At 39.8% G+C, this 21,243-nt stretch overlaps 1 protein-coding gene across 1 annotated transcript in view; it reads right to left on the reverse strand.

Moving 5' to 3' along the window:
• The window catches only part of GPATCH1 (G-patch domain containing 1), a 780,183-nt gene extending 761,115 nt beyond the window's left edge, over window positions 1-19,068 (reverse strand). The window contains exon 1 of the mRNA XM_044081593.1: window positions 18,931-19,068. Within this exon, the coding sequence (XP_043937528.1) occupies window positions 18,931-19,003 (73 nt within the window). The 5' untranslated portion in view covers window positions 19,004-19,068. The remainder of the gene's footprint in view (window positions 1-18,930) is intronic.
• Between the last annotated feature and the right edge of the window lie 2,175 nt (window positions 19,069-21,243).

The following is a 21,243-nucleotide window of genomic DNA, read 5'->3' on the forward strand; positions in this document are numbered from 1 at the left end:
CAGAGTCACAGTTTCAGAAGTGAGGAACTCCTGGAGTGGAACCAATGTGAATGCAATTGCCCTGGGGCACATTAATCAATAAATGTAGTTGTTTCAGAGTTGCTTCTGTTTACTACAGAATTTATGTCAAGGGTCCTGGAACCAAAAAAGCCTGTGGATTGGATGAAATTCTCATTGACCTTACTTGATACAGAATCTACACATCTAAGTCTTAATGTCAAGAGAAACATTGGCCCTAAGAGCAGCTTTGGACTCAAACATGATGCAACTGATGGCAAGCTCAGCCCCAGGGGAACTGGTGCCACAAACTGCACCAATGTAATGCCATTGAGAAAATGGGTCCTAGTGACCTTCATTAATAAACTAGCCAATATTGAGGCCACAGTCACAGAAGATAACACTGCCACAGAGGAAGTGACAGATCCTGACACGGTAGATAAAAGCTGAAAAAAACCCCAGCTCCAACATAACCAGTACAGAGACAAGATAGAGGGATAAGGGAGCCACTGGGATGATGAAGGAACTGAGCCCTCTCATGCTGTCATGGACACTAAGGGGGAAGACAGGCTACCCATCTTGTTCTAAATTTAACAGCCACCTTCATCATATAATCCTAGTCCAAAATGACAGCAGCAGGGGGACAGTAGAAAGATCTAGAGGAATGCACTGACATGCATGAAAAAATATCCAAGACTCTAAAACCTTCTATTACACTGATAAACTACTCAGCCTTTTCCTTGTTTGAGGATCCCATACAACCACAACTTCTAAGTGTGAAGCTCCCGACAGTGCAGTCTGATCTGGACCCAACTGGGGTACCAGTCTGGACTTCAGGGCAGGAATCTTGACCCTCAGCACATTAGCCATGGAGGGGAGGATCTGGAGAAACTCAAAAATAAGATCAAATCCTCCAAAAGTATGAATGAACTGAGAATTGCTACCTCTGCCATGAACAACCATAACACCTTCTTCAATTATGTCAGAAACCTTAAAGGTAATGCCCATCAGTGCTCCTAGACAATATATAACACTTACTCATTCCCGGAGGACATAGCCAATATATCAGCAGGCAATTTCAGCTATAACTTTTCTCCCTTAACCCCCCCCAGACTTATTAGCACACCTATACCACCCCCTTTGATCACCTCACAGTAGATCCTGAATGCTTTCTACAAAGCCAAAAACAGTTGCTCCACAGGTACTGATAATGTGTCAGGCTGCCTTCTTGCCAGCACCAGGCACTGACTGACGGATTCTCTACTAAGCCTATTCAACCTCAGCCTCTCTGCTGGATTTGTGCCAGAGAAGTGGAGAACTGAAGTAGTCATTCAACTTCACAAGGGGGAATCCAATACTGATCCATGAAACTGTAAACCTACAAGTCTCACCATCCTTAACTGCAAAGCAATGGAACACATCATTTTGGAACTCATTAACAAGGACACTGACGGTCTACAAACTCTGGACCCAAGTCAGTTTGGGTTTGTCAAAAGCAGATTTTGCCTCTTGAATCGGCAGGTCTTCTTTGAACATGTCACTGATGCATTAGACTCAGGCAAATCGGTTCACGCTGACTACCTGGATCTGAACAAGTACTCTGATACCATCCCATAATCTGGCATTATCAATAAGCTGATCAAACTACAGACAATACCCACTGGATAGCAAACTGTCTTTCTAACAAAACTCGATCTATTAGTGTGGGAGGCACCCCCTCTACAAAACAGTAGTTACTGGTGGTGTCCTCTAGGGATCAGTCTAAGGACCACTTCTCTTTGGTATTTATTTCTTTCATGTCAAGACTGACATCAAGGGCCTGTGGCCTGCCAAGTCTGCAGATGACTGCAAACTTGTAGTTGTCATTAACTCCCCATCTAACTTCCATAGTCGGGCAGGACTAACATGCAACAATAAGTGGTCCCTAGACTATAGCCTAAAACTAAACACTAAGAGATGTAACATTGTGACCTCAGGCAAAATGGACACTCTTGCACCTCACACACAAATGACAACCCTTTGAAAGTTGCATCTGGTATTAGAGTTTTGGACACATTCATCAACATGAACTACCCTTTGAATAACATCCTTTTACATCATTTTACCTTGCCAGATTAGACTAACCACCTTGGATATCTCATCCAGATCTAAGAATGTTATTATCCCTATCTACTCCTCCCTCATCAGGCCGTATAAAGGCCCCTTTGGTATGTATCTATCTAAGCACATGACCTAGTATGACAGAGACCACACTGTTTATTCACTAAGACAGTCAAGTACATGACTTCTTTGAGCTACCCAAACTGCCATAAGGCACTCTCTCCTTTCTGTTTCTTACAGACCCTTGAGAGGTGACCTCTGAATAGCCTACAAAGCTTTGAAAGATCCAGTCCTATACGACCTCCCACACATCCACAAAACAAATATTCAAGAGATCTTAACTTCAACAGGAAAATAAACAGGACCTGCTGACGAGATGTATATATCCCAGAGAATCCCTCTATTATGGAACAGGCTTCCTTTGGAAGTAAAACAAAGTAGCTCCCTGACCCTTAAGCATAACCTGGACAAATAGATAGGCCATCGTAAATGCACCCTGGGTCTAGCTACTCAAGCCCTCATTAAAAAGGACTTGTAACTAGGTATAAACTAATTAGTCAGGACAATGGGAACCTACCTTTTGGGGTATTATGGCTAGACTACTTATGGTCCTCTAGATTAACAGCCTAGGATTGTTCTTTGAGCCTATGACACTCCAAACAACCTTCACAAAAATTGTCGGTTCCTTTCAGGACACCCATCAATAAGAATCTGGTCAAGAACCATGTCTTGGTTTTATCCATGTCCTTGTGTCTATTAATGTGTACCGACTTCATTAATAAGTTCCTGAATGGTTTAGGCACCAGCAGCTGACAGATAATCTCTTCCACTTCTTTTACACACTTACATAACAGGTCAAACGCACTTACATAACAGGTCATAAACATACACACACTCACGTATGTATGTATGTATGTGGGCACACACTTTTTATTCATTTACTGGGAAAATCCAACCAGACCCATTTTCAGCACAGGCCCAGGTAGCAAAGTTTCAAATACACCAAATTAAGTAAACAAGAGAACAAAAAAAAAACTAGGTTACATACATTTTAATAACAAAATACAGCATAATATATACATATTTGGAGTAGTAGGGTATGCAATGTTATTTAGCATAAAACAATCATTTATGAGTTTATAATAAAGGCATATATAAGAAGATGGAAGGAAGAGTGCTGAAGAGACTGGGCTGTTTGAGGGGACGGACCTCAGACTGAGATAACATAGATATATAAATAGTAGAAAATAGGTAGATAAGGGATGAAAAAGTGGTTATTAGGGAACAGTAGTAGGTAGGAAGGATGGACTTAAAAGGGTTCAGCCTGAGTTACTGCAGGAGCATGGATAAGAATTCCTTTAGTAGCAGTTTAAAGGTAAGCAGGTTAGGAGTTTAACTTAATGGCTAGTGGTAAAGAGTTCCAACTTTTAGCAACAGGATAAGAGTAAAGGCTTTGTCCAGATGGTTTATTGGGTTTATGAATGGGGAAGAGTTGGTTTATCCACTGACTGAAGTGGTCTCTTGGAGAAATAGGTAAGGCAGGACAGACTATATCATCATGAACCATACTGTGGGTAGTAATATGTTGCAGGTAGGTTAAGTGATGAGAAAATTTAAGGAATTTAAGAGACTTAAGAGCTGTGCGGTGATGGGTGTAATGCATTGCACTAGTTGCAAAATTAGCAAATTGCACCGTAGCATTGAGTTTTGTTTTTAGTGAAGTTTCTAGGTTGGTAAATATTGGAGTGCCAATATAAAAAAGAGAGGATAAAAAGTGTGTAGTGGCAAGAGTGATTTTGGTGGATGTACACAAAGTGTCTATGCCTGTAGAGCATTCCAACTTTCTGGTGTTTTTGACATTAATTTGTATGTGAAGATCAAATCATCATCTATTGTCATACCCAACAGTTTCATGAGAGGGCACTGCTTCAATTTCCGTATTCCTTAGGGAAATGGATATTAACTTATTTTTAACTAGAGCATATATTTTACTATTAAAGAGAAGAAGCTTGGTTTTCTTACGGTTAAGCAAAAGTTGGGCATTACTAAACCAAGTCTCAATAGAAGTGAAAGCTTCCCGAGTTACATGTTGAAGGTGTGACATTCTGTTTAAAAGAGCAGATAATTGTGGAATCATCTGCATACTGAATGAGGGAGCCTTGACAGGAAGAAGTGTGAAGATTACTGATAAAAATGTTAAAAAAGAGGGTACCAAGAATAGAGCCTTGAGGAATGTGTGTGATGTTGGCTAGATATGGTGAGAGGAAGTGTCATCATTTTACTGACAGTTGTCTGTGTGTGATGTTAGCTGGATATGGCAAGAGGGAGCGTCATCATTTTACTGACAGTTGTCTATTACACATGTAACTAGCGAACTACTGGCATACCTCTCAAGTGTACCTCATTAGGGATCTTAAATGTTCATGTTCCTCAAAGTTTCTCAAAGTTCCACATTGAAAGACTCTGTCACACATTCAGTGTTAGGAATTTTTTTAAGTGAAATCCATTGTAAATAGAAATGAATCATATTAATTCATTAAAAGATCTTCTTTATAAGTAAAACCAGCATATGTTAACCATCCTATGACCTTCCTAGTTGAAGTTGTTAGTAAGCCATTAGTATGTGTTCCACATTTTGCCCTTTTGTTCCACATTATGAAGGCTAGTGTTCCTCATTTTGGACATGGAAGGTTGAGAGCTATGACTTACTGGAGAGTGGAAGATGATAAACAAAGGATGGATAATTAATGCAGAAGTTTAGAATGAGAGACAGTGTTCGAAGGCCTGAGACAAGTTTGCTAGAATCCCTAGCCTTATTTACAGTGTCCCTGAAGAATAATAAGGCAGATGTACTGTGGTCTGGCTGGAAGTTGTGTTGTGTAAAGATTAGCAGTTGATTCTGAAGGATATGGTTAAAGAAGCTGTTTATGTATGCATTTTTCTAAACATTTTGAGACAGGGTTTACAGAACAACAATGGGAAGAAAGTTGGATATGTCTGAAGAGTTACCTTGTTTTTGCAGGGGAATAGGATATAGGTCTAGGATATTGTTGCCCTGGTGGGGGTGTGGATATGTTCATCCAGGGCATTGGAGTTTATGAATTCCAGAAAGCGTTGAGCTAAGTAGTTGGCACACGAGTAGTTTTCCCAGTTAATGGGTGGGTAGCTGAAGTCGCCCATTATTAGGGTGTTTGGTTGAACCCTAATATTTTCCAGTACATCAAGAAGAGAGGAGTGAGAATCCTGGGGCATGGTGGGGGATCTGTAGCAAGCTACAATTTGGATTGTAGTTTTGCCCAGAGTTAGTTGCACTTGGATAACCTCGGATGCATTATGCTGAGCAACTAGCCTGGAGGTGTGGATATCCTTAATGAATATGGATAGACCTCCGCCTTTGGTGTTTCGGTCCAGGTTACATGGTCGAAAAGTGTGGTACGAGTTATAGCCTGATAGTGCAGGGGTGCTCTCTGGATCCTTGAACCAGGTCTCAGTTACTGCACTGCACAGATATCGATGTTCTCCATTTTAAGGAGTGCCTCAAGTGAGTGCATTTTGAGATTTAGACTTCTAGCATTGAGTAGCATTACCCTCAGTTTTTGCTTGCCTGTTCCTGTTACGGTGGTGAATTTGTTATTTGAACCTTGCCTAAAAAAGGCACTATAGGGACAGCAAGAGCCTTAGCTAGTATCCGGAATCCCAGGGGCAACAGGTGCAGGCCATCTGTGGCAAAGCATCGTGATCTGTCGACCATGTCATCCCAAGCAGACAGATACTGGATCCCTTAGAATGACACCAGAAGCTTAGCCAATTGTTGAAGTCAATCATTTTATCCTTGTACTGAGGTATCATTCTGGGCGATGGTAGAATGCTACTCAGAGCTAGGGTCATACCTGCCTGGGCTACAAGATCCAAAGCCAACTTCATGCTTCTTAAGACAGAAGTGATGAACTTCATGACATCCATGCAGATGGACAATACAGTTACAACTGCTGAATCCTACACAAATGCACTCTATAAGCACTTACACGAGTGCATGGATCGTGCTATCCCAAACAGAACCAAGATGCTATCCTCAAAAAAGGGAAGCCAATCTGGTGGCCCCCTGCCATAAACAAACTGTACAACAGAAGGAAGAAACTGTTGCAAAAGAGAGTAAAATCCCATGAGTGGAGGAGCTCCCTGGTCAGCCTCAGTAAGAAGCGGAGATCCCTTATAAGATCCTCCAAAGCTAGCTAAGAAAACAAAATCGCCACTAATTCCAGGACAACCACAAAGCATGCTATAGCTATGTCAAGAATCTCGATGGCAACACCCAGATCTGCTCTGAGTTACAGCACAACGGCACAAAAATTACAGAACCAGCTGATATTGCCAACATCCTGGCAGATAGGTTCAGTGTTAACTTTACCCCCCCCCCCCCAAAGGACCCATATCTATACAGGAAGAATGCAGGTTCCTGTAATCACAACTACGCAGGTAAAAGCTGCATTCTCTAAAGCCAAAAACACAGCATCCATGGGACCAGACAACATCCCAGGCTGCATTTTACATGAACTGGCTCCCCCCCTTAAAGCACCATGTTTAATAATAGCCTCACATCAGGCTTTGTGCCCACTGAATGGAGCACAGCAACAGTTATCCCACTCCACAAAGGGGGAGCCACCACTGATCCTGGGAACTATCATCCTATTAGCCTGAAAAGCCTGGTCTGCAAGGCCATAGAACATATCATCATGGAACTCATAAACAAAGACATTGGTAACTTCCAAACTCTGGATCCCACCCAGTTCGGGTTTGTAAAAGGCAGATCATGCCTCCTGAACCTGATCGACTTCTTTGAGGCAGTCACCAAAGCCGTTGATGAGGGTAAGGTGGTTCACACAGCCTATCTTGACCTCGTCAAGGCTTACAACACCATCTCCCATTCTGGAATTATAGCTAAACTCACTAAACTAGGTATAAATCCCTACGTAACAAGATGGGTTGCCAACTGGCTCACTGACAGAACCCACACTGTAAAAGTTGCAGACTCCAAATCTGACCTCAAAGCAGTGACAAGTGGAGTATCACAGGGTTCCGTCCTGGGACCTCTCCTGTTTGGTATCTACTTCTCTGAAGTATAGGCTAACACAGAAGGCCTCTGGCTAATGAAATTCGCAGATGACTGCAAACTAGGAGCCATAGTAAAGTCCCCAAGTGATGTGGACATCCTGCAGAAGGGCCTAGCTGAGACAGATGCCTGGTGTCAGAGCCATGGCCTCAAGCTCAGTACCAAAAAGTGCAGTGTCATCCCCTTTGGTAAAAACTTTGTACCCATGAACTACCACATAGGCAGCAATCTACTTAACATCGAATGTGTGATAAGAGATCTTGGGACCCAGGTGGACAGTAGTCTCTCCTTTGATGGTCACATTGCCACAGTAGTCAGGAAGTCCTTCTACGTGGCACACCTCATCATAAAAGGGTTCTCATCCAGGAAAAAAGAGGTCATTGTTCCCCTCTACTTGACACTCATTAGACCCATTATAGAGTACAACACCCCTTTTGGAATGCACCTCACAAGACATCTGCAGCAGTTGGAAAGGCCACAGAAGTACCTCACAAAGAGGATTACTGGTCTCAAACAAATGCCCTACACTGACCGCCTCAAAAAACTCCAGCTTTACTCCGTAGCATATCGCCTACTCTGAGGTGATCTCTGCCTAACATATAAAGCTATGTCAAACCCAGAGCTGTTGGACATGCTACACCTAAAGAAATCCCAATCTCTCCGAGCTACATGCTCTAGGGACCCTTGCCACCACAATAAACAGGACATGCTGGAGGGATAGCTTTTTGTTCCAGAGACTTCCCATACTCTGGAACAGGCTACCCATCTATGTAAAGCAAAGTTATTCATTAGCACTCTTCAAGAAAAATCTTGATGAGTGGATGGGAAATAGGAAATACACCCCGGGGATCACTTCTGTGTCTCTGCTCGACAGTGGCACAGGAAAACAACTTTCTTGGGTGGTGTAAGCCAGGGAACCTTGTTGGCTAGGCTTGCATATGCCCTTGGGCCAATAGCCTAGTACCTACCTATGAACCTATGAATGATGTAGGACTTTTCCCATAATAACGGGACATAAGATTCAAGAAGACATCTAATGAGAAGGATGCTAATAGACAAGGCTATGGCCTCTGCTGCTAGTCTGAAGTATTCAGGTAGGAAGTTATCTGCAGAGGTACAGCAGGATTTTAGCTTGACAACACATTTTTTATAAAGTCATGGGGAATGTTTGAAGGGTAAAGAGGGAGAATTAAAGATATCTTGATTAAACAGAGACTGGATACAGGATGTAAATAGTCGTGCTGAGAGAAGACAGTATGGTATAAATGGGGTTAGAAGAGTTACAAGGGGAAGATAAGGGTAGGTGAGGAGAGAATGTGGATAACTTGGCAGTACTATTAATAAAGTACCAAACACATTTCCAGTTTGAAAGGGGGGTACTTTCAGGAGGACTGCGGTCTTTTTAATATCCCAAGTTAAGCTGTGAATTAATAGAAGACCAGACTTTTTTGAGGTTAAGTTTGTGACTGGTTTGCAGGAGTGTATAAAATTGTTTTTGCCTATAATTACTTGTTTTTCAGCCTGGTTATGGAGATGTCTGAAAAGATGCACATTTTTGTTGGTTTAGTACTTTTTCCAATCTTTCCATGTCTTATCTCTATTAGTCATAGAGGTGTTTACTCAGCTTTGAAAATCATGAGGAATGACTGGATTTGAGCCGTTTTGTATGCAGTGGGGCAAAACTATTCAGGACATTCAAAAATGTTGAATTGAAATGATTTACGGTTTCATTTAAAGGAAGGATTTTTAAATGTGGTTCATTTCACAGCTTTTAATGAATCAATGAATAGCTGTTGGTTAAACTTATAAAGAGGGCGGGTTATTTTACAATTACATTCTTTGGCCAAATAAGAAATAGTTCTATGGGCATAAGCTGGTAAGTGGCCACTTAAGAGTATCTGGAAGTGTACCATCTTCAGTAAATTTACTTGGGTCAGTAACCAGAATCCAGACAAGTTGGTGTTTTAATAAGTTGTGTAAAACCCAAATAAGTTCATGCTGTAAGCTGGTAATTCAGAGGTTAAAATCTGCCAGTTTACAGTTTCATTAGTAATTGTATCTGATAGCCAAGATAGCATATCTTCTAATATAGGAATGTTGTTTCCAAGAGTACAAAAATGTATACACTTTTTCTCTTATTTAATTTGAGGTAGATAAGAAGAATTTCTGCATCGCCAAATTTTGAAATGATGTTTGAGCATGGAGTAAGACCATAGGAATTAGCAATGAGTAAAGTTATTCCACCAGCTTTCTTTTGTATTCTGTCTGCTCTGATAATGTTGTAGCCAGGGGGATTGAAACTCTTTGTGTCTTTTACATTAGGCTTAGGCCAAGTTTCTGTGGCGGCTAATAAATTTGGGGTATAATGAGTTATCCAGGCATGAAAGTCTGTTATTTATTTGCATATACTAACACAGGATCAGAGATTTTGAAGGGGCTATGTGGGTTGAAGGAAGAACAGGACCTGGGTTAAGGTGGATGTCACTGCACTGAGAGAGGATGGAGAATTTATCTAGGATGTCATTTTTATTTTAATGGGTTGCGGTTTTATTATATGGTTGGGAACATGTGATTGAAGTATTTTCAGTTTAGAGTAGAGGAATGGGCCTATGTCATATGAGCTGGAGGAGATTTCTGAACTGCTGATGATAGTTTTACAGTTGGCAGTAGATGCAACAGTTGTCATTTGTGTTTTTATTGGTTGAGCGTAAGGATATAAAGTGCATTAAGAGAAGGAGAGTTATGGTATGGATGGAAGGTACCAGCACGGATAATTTAAACTACAGTGATAGGATTATGTAGGAGCTAAGCTGTAGTGTAGGGGAAGGAGGAGGAGCTAAGCTGTAGTGTAGGGGAAGGAGGAGGGAGGGTCTAAAGAACAGAGAAGGGGTGGCTGTGTTTGTTAGATGATGGGGACTGGAGGAGATGTAACTGGGGGTGGAGTTCAAGCCAGTATAAATGTAACTGGGAGTAGGACAGAAGAGTGAAATGAGCCCAAGAGTAGCAAGGGTGAACAGGGCAAGGTCCCCACAGCAAAAGAGGGAACAAGATTCACCAGTGCTACAGAATCAGGCAGTCAGGTAAGAATCCTACTATTTCTGATTATAGGTATGGTTGCTGACAAAATGGAGTATTCTAAAAATGTAGAAAGTAATTACATAAAGAAAAGGATCTTTATAGACCTATAGGTGTGGCATTTACTACCTCTCAATGGGAATTAGAGATGTTTTGGGCCATATTCTTCGAAGGGAAAAAGGGATAGGTCATAATATTTATTCTTTATTTATTTATTGGACATTTCTTTACCAGGAAAGTCTGACTGGGCCAGAAATTGCCCATTTTCAGTGGAGGCTCACATAGAAAAGCTTCACAATCACAATCTTTCAAAAATCATGTACAAATATTTTAAATCACAAAATATCATGTTACTACTACAAACCATAAAAGAATGGAAACATTTTGTAATGAGAAAAACAAACATATGTTTCGTAGTAGACTGCAATAAAAAACACTAACATGAATTAGAGAAAACATGTGAGTAAAAACTCAATAGTCATATTATTTGGACTTCCAATAATGGCTGCACATTGAGTAATAGCTTAATTCTAGCTCTCCCAGTGTGAAAACAGAAACTCAGCAGAGAAGGCCAGTAGACGTTTGTATTTATGAGTGAATTTCAGTAACTGGGTAGTAAGTGTACTGCCTCGATGCAAGGAAAAAAGAAATACAGAGGACCTGGAAAAAAATCACCTACAAAATGTGAGGAAGAAACACTGAATGGGGAAAGTTCTGCAGCTGTTCAGCAAAAGCAATGCAACCTCTAGACATGACTTCCAGTAACCTACAGGAAGACATAAAGACAACTACACACATACCTGGTTAAAATAAACAAAACACTGATGGAGTATACCAACACAAACAACAAAAGGCTGGAAAAAATGGAAGAAACTTTAAAAAGATATCCAGATGTGGTGATAAAGCTGCAAAAATCAGAGAGTGAAATGAAGAAAAGGATGGGTGAATATGAGACTGCTCAGGAAGAGATGTTTCAAAAAATAATAGACGACAGAACACATAGGGAAAAACTACGATTTTCAGCTATACAAGAGAAACTGGAAGGAACAGACTGCATTAATTTTATGAAAGCACAAATAAGCAACCGGACTGATATTCCAAAGCAGGAGTTGTTATTTGAAAGGGGACATTGTGTGTATGCTCCAAACGACTATGAGAAAGCAACCTAAACTTTTAATAGTAAAGATGCAATCCTACCAGCAGAAGGAGCTGATTCTGACAAAACTATGGCAGAAGGACACAGTACTAAAAGTGTGAGACAGCAGTGTTTGTAGAGAAGAAATGATCCAAAAAGCAACTTCTGGAAAGGATGTGATGGTCATAGAATACAGTGAATGCACACCTTTACTGGTCTCAAAATTGAATATGTTTTGGAAGGGACATTTGATCAGGATATGAAAAATACATTAGGAAATAAACCTAAAATAGCTTTTAGCAAAGGGAAAAATATAAAGGAACTATTGGAAATGAAGTCTAAGAAGAAATCCAATAGGTCTAAGATGAGCAAATGTGGGGCATGTAGGTGGCGCTAGTATATAAATGATGGACCACATGTAGCGATCCCAGGTTTCTATAGGAATCTTCAATATCCTGAAAGATGTAATTGTGAAACCAATATGGCTGTATCTGTGGCAACCTGTACAGGATGCCTGAGATTTTATGTAGGAAAGACCACAAGGAGATTGAGGAATGGAATATCTGAGCACGTTTTTGAAATATCAAGAACAAGAAAACAGTAATGCTTTATATATGCACAGTACAGTTATATACAATTTTTTTAAAAAATTCCAATTTTTTGTTATTGAGGAAATTAATATAAGTGAAAGGGGGGGACCCTAAATTGTCGGTATATTTAAAGTTAACAGAATGGCAGATTAGGATGAATGCGAAGCAGGAACCGGGTATAAATGACTGCATTTCAATCTTAGCAGTCTTGAAACAGAGCAGGGCAGGTGTGATATTTATATGAATGAATACAAAGAATAAAAGGAATTTAATCTTGCACTTAATGCTGTTTGGGGTGTATATACACAAAAAAACTTCATAGTATGTCAATTATTGCATATCTAAGTCAATGGGTTTTGCTCTGAGATTGTATTTTTTATGAATATAAATGCATATATATTTAATGTTAATTAATCTTGGACTTAATGCTGCTTTTGGTGTTTACAGGATCTTTGTTATTGCAAGTTCAAGTTACTGTGTATTGGTTTTAGATATAGTTTTCATGAACATATATGCACACATTGTTTATACATATAAATGGAAAATGTATTTTTTGTATGTTTAAATGGGGGATGCATTTTTAAATGAATTGTGTTGATTAATGAATTGATAAGGGTGTGAAAGGAAGTTACATATAAATAGAATTAAACTGGGTTGGAAAATTGACTCTGATGATGCCCTGTGATACAGGCGAAAGCGCTTAGTCAATGTTAATGTGTTTTTAGTTGAATAAAGCGAATTCTGCCTCAAAACGAATGGGAAGTTTTTATTATTTTTGTTCTTGTCTTTGGTAGTAATTGGTTGGAATGGTACATCATAAATCATACTGACACTCCCAGTTGAAAACATTATACATCACTTATAATCTACCCAATCATTTTCAGTCAAACGTTACATAGCTCATTTAAGTCCTGCCTTCTTTTAAACCTCATTCCTCCCCTGTATGTATTGCTCCCACAATTCCCATTTTTTCCTATGTAGTTTGCGCCTATCTTTTTCTAAAGATGTCAATTCCAGTTGTTTTACCTCTGTTACTGTATTCACTACTTCTAATATAGCTGATTTAGATTTTGATTTCCATTTTCTAATAATTGCTTTTTTGGCAGCCACCATAATTAGAGACAGTAAGGCCTTACCATGTCTACGAAATTTTCTAATTCTGTATCACAGCTCAGAAAAATCATCCCCCCCCCCATCACACCAATCTGTCCACCCAGCATCTCCGATAGTGCATCCCGCAGGGAACCCTTAAAATCCACAACTCACTGCACTCCCAGAAAACATGTTCTAAATTACCTCTTTCTTCCCTGTCACACCTCCAACATTTGCCATTTATCGGAGGAGAAATTCTCTGAAGTTTACTTAAGGTATAAAAATACCTATGTAAACATTTCCGAGCAAAAATCATAAATCTTCTGGATTTTGTTGCATATTTGGAAGGCATACATATATCCTCCCATTGTTTCTTTGTGAATTGCTTACCTAGTCTCTCTCCCCAATCCTTCCTAACTTCCTAAACTCTTGACCCGACCCAGTTTGATTTCATCAAGGGTAGATCATGCTTATTGAACCTGGTGGACTTCTTCGAGAATGTCACCAAAACCCTGGATGAAGGCTAAACAGTACATATGCCTATCTTGACTTAGCCAAGGCTTTTGACACAACACAATCCCCCACTCAGGTATCATTGAGAAACTCACCCAGCTGGGGACAAGAATGTGATATAAAAGAACTTGAGCAAGAGGGAGTGTATAAAAATTTGGGAATTTATGAATGATCAACAATAAAACATGAAAAAATGCAAATAAAACTCAGTAAGAAATATTTTAAAAGACTTAAGTTAATCCTGAAACCAGCAATGACATCTTGGAACAAAGTTCAAGCTATAAACCAGTTTGCTCTTCCAGTCCTAACTTACAGTTTTGGAGTGACTGACTGGCCCTGAACGATGTTAGATAGATTAGACAAGAAGGATGCTTCATGTTCAACAAATGATTTATAAAAATCATTGCAAACCAATATTATATACTCCTCATTTCAAAAGAGGTATGGGCCTCCTTGAAATTGATTACACATATAGATCTGCAATCTTGGGACTGCATACATATCTGTTGACCTCATAAGACCCAAACATAGTGAAAGTTTTGAAACATGAGGCGAATTACTTCCCTTCTTAGTCTAGCAGAAGCATATCGGCATCAAGCAAGAATGGAAATCAAACCAGAAGTAGATAAAAATCAGGCAGCAACTGAATGTGCCAAAAAAAAAAAAAAAAAAAAAAAAAAACGAATACAAGGTGAAGGATCACATGAGAAGGCAAGAAGTGTGGAAAATGCATAAATATAGTTGCAAGTATAGAAAACTCCTGAACACCTCATGTTGATCAGGATCAAACTCAGGAATGATTAAGGAGAGACAAATTCAAGCCAAAGGATAAAAGGTTAACACTGGCGGCCCAAGATAGCGGACTACGTACACACTGATTTATAAAGTCCATTGAACATGTGAGAGAAACAGGCAAATGTAGGTTTTGTAAACCAGAATTGGAAACAGTTGCACACCTTGCTGCTGGCTGTGACATACTAATGGCAGAAGGACTGTATAATGAAAGGTATAATAATGTGGCAAGACTGTTGCACTGGGGACTGTGTAATCATTATAATACTGAAGCGACAGAAAAGCACTGGAAACACAAGCCACAAAGCATCAAAGAAAATTATGAAGTCTACATCACATGGGATCACCCATTACCAAAAGTTCAAAAGACAGATGCAAGAAAACTAGATACAGTTGTCCACAAAAAGACAAAAGTAGCATTGATCATTAAAAATCGCCACACCCAGTGACTACAGTGTCTTGCGTACAGAGAGACACAAAGCCATCAGGATTTGCAGGCAGAAATGACAAAAATGTGGGAGAAAGATACCCAGACAGTTACAACAGTAGTAGGAGCAACAGGTCTTATAAAAAAGATTCTACAATTGTATTTAGATAGGTTACCGATACATGCAACTCAGTACGAATTGCAGGAGTCATTATTACTGGGCACATTGCGGATGCTGCAAAGAGCACTTCTGGCTGGCATCAACGATTGAAACAATACTAATTTCATGAACTTTAGTCATATACTCTGACGAGTCCACTTCATAACACTGAAATTTCATAATGTTGAATTTCATAACATTGAGACCAAAACATCTAAATCCCAAAACACTGAAAACTAAAGTGTGCTTCATAACATTGAAAACTACAATGCACATGACAATAACATCCCTTCCACCTACACCACCACCTAAATAACAAACACACTTTCTACTATGTTTCTGAGGGGGGCAAGCCACCCTGCACCCCCACAACCCCCCCATAAATGAAATATACCAACTCCAAGATTGCACTACAGTGGAAAAAAGTTAATTTCCTACCCTTAGTGAGATTAGGAAATTAACTTTTTTCCACTGTAGTGCGATCTTGGAGTTGGTATTTTTAATTTACAGGGGGTGTGGTGGACAGAGCTCCCCACATTCAGAGTGCAGGGGGGGCTTGCCCCCCTGCAGAAACATAGTACAAAGTGTGTTTGTTAGTTAGGTGGTGTTGTAGATGGATGGGATCTTATTTACTTGTGCAATGTAGTTTTCAATGTTATGAAGCACATTTTCAGTGTTCTGAGTTTTCAATGCTTTGGGTTTTCCGTGTTTTGAATTTTCAATATTATCGTCTCAATGTTATCTAGTAGAACCACTCGGACTTAGGAATGGGGTCCATTGCCATCATGGTATTAAAAACCTAAAAGATTTGAAGAAATTAAAAAAAAAATTGGGGATTAACCCACATGTCACTAGATGGGTAGCCAACTGGCTCACCAACAGAACTGCATACTGTTAAAGTTGGGGATTCCGCCTCTACCAGTAGACTAGTTTACCAGAGGAGTACCACAAGGATCTGTGCAGGACCCTTTACTGTTTGGAATCTATTTCTTGGAAGTCCAGGGAAAAGTAGGTGGCCTGTGGCTTACCAAGTTCATGGTGCAATCATTGAGTCCCCAAACAATGCTGACATATTACAAAAGGAGCTAAGACAGACAAATGATTGGTGCCAAAGCCACAGACTAAAACTAAATGCAAAAAAGTGGATAATTATCCTATTTGGCAAAGAGGAAGTCCCTGCAAATTACAATACTGACAGCACCCCCAAGCGCAAACCCAGTGGTGTAAGATTTGGGAACACTGGTTGACAGCAATCTAAACTTCAATCACAATGTGTCCACAGTGGCAAGGAACGCCTTCTACATTGCACAATTCATAAGTAAGGACATCGCAACCAAGACTAAGGATGTTACAACTCCTCTGTTCTTGATCCTCATCAGACTACTAATAGAGTACAATGCTCCGTTTTTCACCAGACACCTGCAGCAGCTAGGGAGACCACAGAGGTTTCTCACCAAGAAAATTCAGGGCCACCACAACATTACCTACATGGAAAGACTTGAAAACTCTGTCACTGTATTCTGTATCCTACAGATTGCTGAGAGGCGACTTGTGCCTGGCCTACAAGGCAGTCTCTGACCCTGCCCTAATGGAAATGCTGCACATCCACAAATCAAATGGGACAAGAGTCTCTCACTCCAGGGATTTCAAACTAGCCTGTGACATTAGCAGTACATGCTGGAGAGACAGATATATCTCCCAGAAAATGCAGCTCCTCTGGAATAAACTCTCAATTCACATGAACCAGAGCTCCTCAATGACCCTATTCAAGTGCAACCTAGACAGCTGGATGGAAAATCATAAATTCACCCTGGGGGTGGCACCTATGTCCAGCATGGACAGGGGCAGTCGGTGTTGATCATAGACTCGCTCTGCTAATAAAGATCATGTAATCAAGGATTATTTGGGAACACATGTATAACATGGCTAGGCTTGTAAAGTCCCTGAGACAATTAGCCTAGTAACCTCCTGTGAGCCTATGAACATGGGCACAAGTAAAATTTATGTTGAAAACATCAATAATATATGGTAAATCAGAAACCACACTGTTGTTGTATAGTAATGGCCACAAACACGTTAGATTCACATACTTAAGACATTTTGTTGTCCTTGACTTTACACAGAAAAATCTTCAACTCTAAGATTTCTCCTACCTTTTAAGGATATCCATAAGCCTTATTTAACTTTTTATGCCTTAATGGTGTCACGATTTTCAAATATTATACATCTTCCTTTAAATGTTAACAATTTTTCTATTTTCTCACACTGCCATTGTGGTTTTTGACAACCATGTTTACCAACATGTTTAGCAGTCAAGGTGCCTTTCAGACAAAGAATATAAATATTATTTACTTATTTATATTGGTTTTCCAGGATAGAGCACTGATCTCCTTGGATCTTTGTCAGGCTCGGCTCGGGAGCTGTGTCTGGTTAAGTGACTTTCTCAGAGTTACATAGTTAGGCAATGGAGACTGGACCACAGAAACAGCTTGTTAACAGGTTCTAAATCCTCTATACCAAATGCCAGATGCCATGCAACAGTTGCTAAAACAAATTACCGTGTTATGGTGCAAGATTCTGCACAACAGACTTGTTGGAGTTACTTTTGCAGATGTATTATCTATCTCTCCTCACAAAGACAGGATTACTAACCATCAACTGCTCAACCTCACCCTCCTCCTTCTCTTCCTTGTCAGCCTTTTGGTACTCAATCTACACACAACTGAGAGATATGGTCTTCCTTCAACAATCAGGTAGAACAGAGTACAACAACATATGCTGCCTGATGCTTAACTGATTGCATTCACTTTTATGCAAAGATAATTCACATCCATGCCTCTGAACATCCAAACACAAGAATTCAACTGATTTTATTCACTTTTATGCAAAGATAATTCACATCCATGCCTCTCAACATCCAAACACAAGAAATCTGGACAAAGCCCCAATTAATGGGGGGACAAATGTCCAAAATCAGGGATAGCTTTTAAATATTGCTCTTCTAAATTTACAAAGTTAAGAAAATAACAGATTTTGCATTATCATTATCATGCATTATCTTAAAGACATAAATTCTGAAACTTAAAAGTATGTCATTAAGTGATTTAATCCTCAACGATTTGCCAAAACCTACAAATTCTATGAGGAACAGACTAAAATTATGATGTAAAAATCTGGGCAATGCCTCTCCAAGCATGTGCCTTGGACATGGAGGATGTTAGAATACTCCTACTGATTAGCAGTATATGGATCACATTCACATGTGACTGTTCTTTTTAATAGTGGCATAGCAGCGGTGAGTGAAAACCGTCATGTAAAAATGCAATGTATTACAAGTATCACAATACTCCAAATATTCCACAGAAGAAAGACAACAGTTAATTCAGCGGCCGTCTACAGTACACAATCCTACAATCTCTCTAAATGTAACAGGTATAAGATTTACTACTCGTATGGCACAAAGCGTTGCATCTTTTAGAATAAGCATAGTATTCCTAACACATAAAACCACTCATGCAAGATGAGTAACAACTCTGAAATACAACAAAGAATAGGCAAAAGTTACAATTCATTACAAACTGGTTCTAATGTTTTCAGTTATACAAATTATGGCAATATCAACTGACAGCTACGGGCGGTTGCTTCCACATTACAAATAATGTATTAATAAGTTGCAAGAATAAATAAAAAAAAAATCTAAATATAACTTTATTCTTCATGTGCTTAAAGGATTCCTAAATCTAAACTGCCACTGTTAAAACAGGTTTGATAAGGCTGTATCATTTAATGCTATGAGCAACCAAAATAAAACAAGTACTACAAGAAACAGCAAGCAATATTTTTGGATGTTAAAAACCTAATAAAAGATGTAAACATTTTCTCATGTTTAATCTTTGCAAATCCGGCTACGAACTTAAAAATATCCCCCAAATCGAATACCTTCTTCCAAAGGCTCCGAAGGAGTACCATAAATAACAAAGTCTTCATCACTATCACTATCTTGGGATGCCATGTTTTCTGAAACTACGGAAAATGTTTGGGCACATACTTCCTAGAGCGAATGCAAATACGTTTTGCCCAAAAGCGCAATGTTTGGTCACGTGTAACTGGGATGTGTCTCGACAGTAAGGTTTGTACTGTTATTTATCCGGATTCTTGTTTAGGGTGAACATTTCTCGAGTTGAAGGTTCTGAACATTAATTGTCCATTACGATGGAGGGATAACCATAGTCAAAAAATAATAGCAGTCATCAGCTTTAAAGTTGAAGTGTGTGTTTTTGGTAGGGTACGGTTTCTCTTTTTTTTTTTTTTTTTTTTAGTTGACGTGCTAATTTTAAGTTTCTTTGAATATTTATTTTTAGTGATGGATAAGGATATGAGTATAACGTTTTATCTGAACCTTCTTCCCTTATAGAAAAAAAAATACTTCTAACTTTGCTCTTGCTGTTGCAGAAAACTATCAATACGTACCTGAAGCGCTGTTTCACTGCGATACGAAATAAACAGAAACAAGTTTTATAACAGTGAAATATTACTACATTCCTCGTTCGTTGACAGAAGCGCTGACGTGTACACGTCAATTTTCGGGTTAGCAATGTCACCGTAAAGTTAGTAAATGTTAAGATGAGCTGTAAACACATCTCCGCTGTCCCTGACCTTGTAAAATTGGCCAGAGTTTGCTTCATATTTATGTCCAGTGCCGTCTAAAATGTTTGATTTTATGTTATTTCAGGCATAGCGCTCAACCAATCAGGGATAAATGCCAACAGAATCAGGGACAATTCCAGAGAAAGTCAGGGACACTTTTAAAATATTAGCACTATTAACTTGAGACATTGACAGAATAAGAAAAGGTGCACAAATTTACATTTTTTGAAGTTAAAGAAGTCTACAGCCCTTAATTAGTGTCACTATTTACTAAGTGTAATTCACCATGGGGGTGGTTGGCATATTGGTTAAGGTGTTTGCCTTACAAACACAAGGTGCAGGGTTTGATTCTCACATGGAGTAATTGATTAGGCTTAAAATGGGCCACAAGGGTAGTTGGCCTAGCACTAATCTATGAACCATGGTTCCTCCAAAAGTCATCCGTTGTAGGTTCATAGGTAGGTATTAGGCTATCGGCCTAAGTAAGTTTAGCCAACAAGGTTCTCTGGTTTACGAGACCCAAGAAAGTTAATTTCCTATGCACATGTCGAGCAGAGCCATAGAAGTGATCCCCAGAGTGTATCTTCTATTTCCCATCCACTCATCAAGATTTTTGTGCTAATCAGGAACTTTGCTTGACATAGATGGGTAGTTTGTTCCAGGGTATAGGAAGTCTCTGCGACGGGAATCTGTCCCTCCAGCATGTCCTGTTTATTGTGGTAACAAGGTTTAGGTCCTTAGAGCGTGTAGCTTGGATGGATTGGGATTTCTTAAGGTGTAGCATGTCCAACAGCTCTGGGTTTAACATACTTTCATATGTTAGGCAGAGATCTTCTCGGAGTAGGCGATATGCTACAGAGTAAAGCTGGAGTTTTTTGAGACAGTCAGTGTAGGGCATCTGTTTGAGGCCAGTAATCATAGGTAGGTACTAGGCTATCTTCCCAAAGGCATTTATAAGCCTAGCCAGAACGTGTTGGCTTTCGCCGCCCCCTTAGATTAGTTCCCTGTGCCTCTGTCCAGCAGAGCCATTGAAGTGATCCCTGGGGTAAACTTTCTGTTTCCCATCCACTCGTCAAGGTTTCTCTTGAAGAGGGTTAGCGAGGAGCTCTGCCTAATGTAGATTGGAATCTTGTTCCAGAGGATGGGAAGTATCTGGGACAGGAATCTATCCCTCCAGCACGTCCTATTTATTGTTGTGGTGAGGTTTAGATCCCTGGAGCATATGGCTCGAGGGGATATATTTTTCTTTAGGTGGAGCATGTCCATCAATTCTAGGTTGGACATGGCCTTGTATGTCAGGCAGAGATCACCTCTGAGTAGACGGTATGCAACCGAGTACAGCTGGAGTTTCTTCAGTCGAGTTGCATAGGGCATCAGCTTGAGGCCAGTGATCCTCTTGGGGAGTTACTTCTGTGGTCTTTCCAGTTGTTGCAGGTGTCTTGTAAGGTACATCCCAAATGGGGCATTGTACTCTATGATGGGTCTGATGAGTGATGCGTAGAGGGGCCCAATGACCTCATTCGGTCTGGATGCAACCCCTTTTGTGATTAGGTGGGCCATATAGAAGGATTTTATAACCACTTTGGCAATGTGATTATCAAAGGA

This window comes from Protopterus annectens, chromosome 8.part1, assembly GCF_019279795.1.
Source record: "Protopterus annectens isolate FY-2018-M chromosome 8.part1, PAN1.0, whole genome shotgun sequence".
NCBI classification, from domain to species: Eukaryota; Metazoa; Chordata; order Ceratodontiformes; family Protopteridae; genus Protopterus; species Protopterus annectens.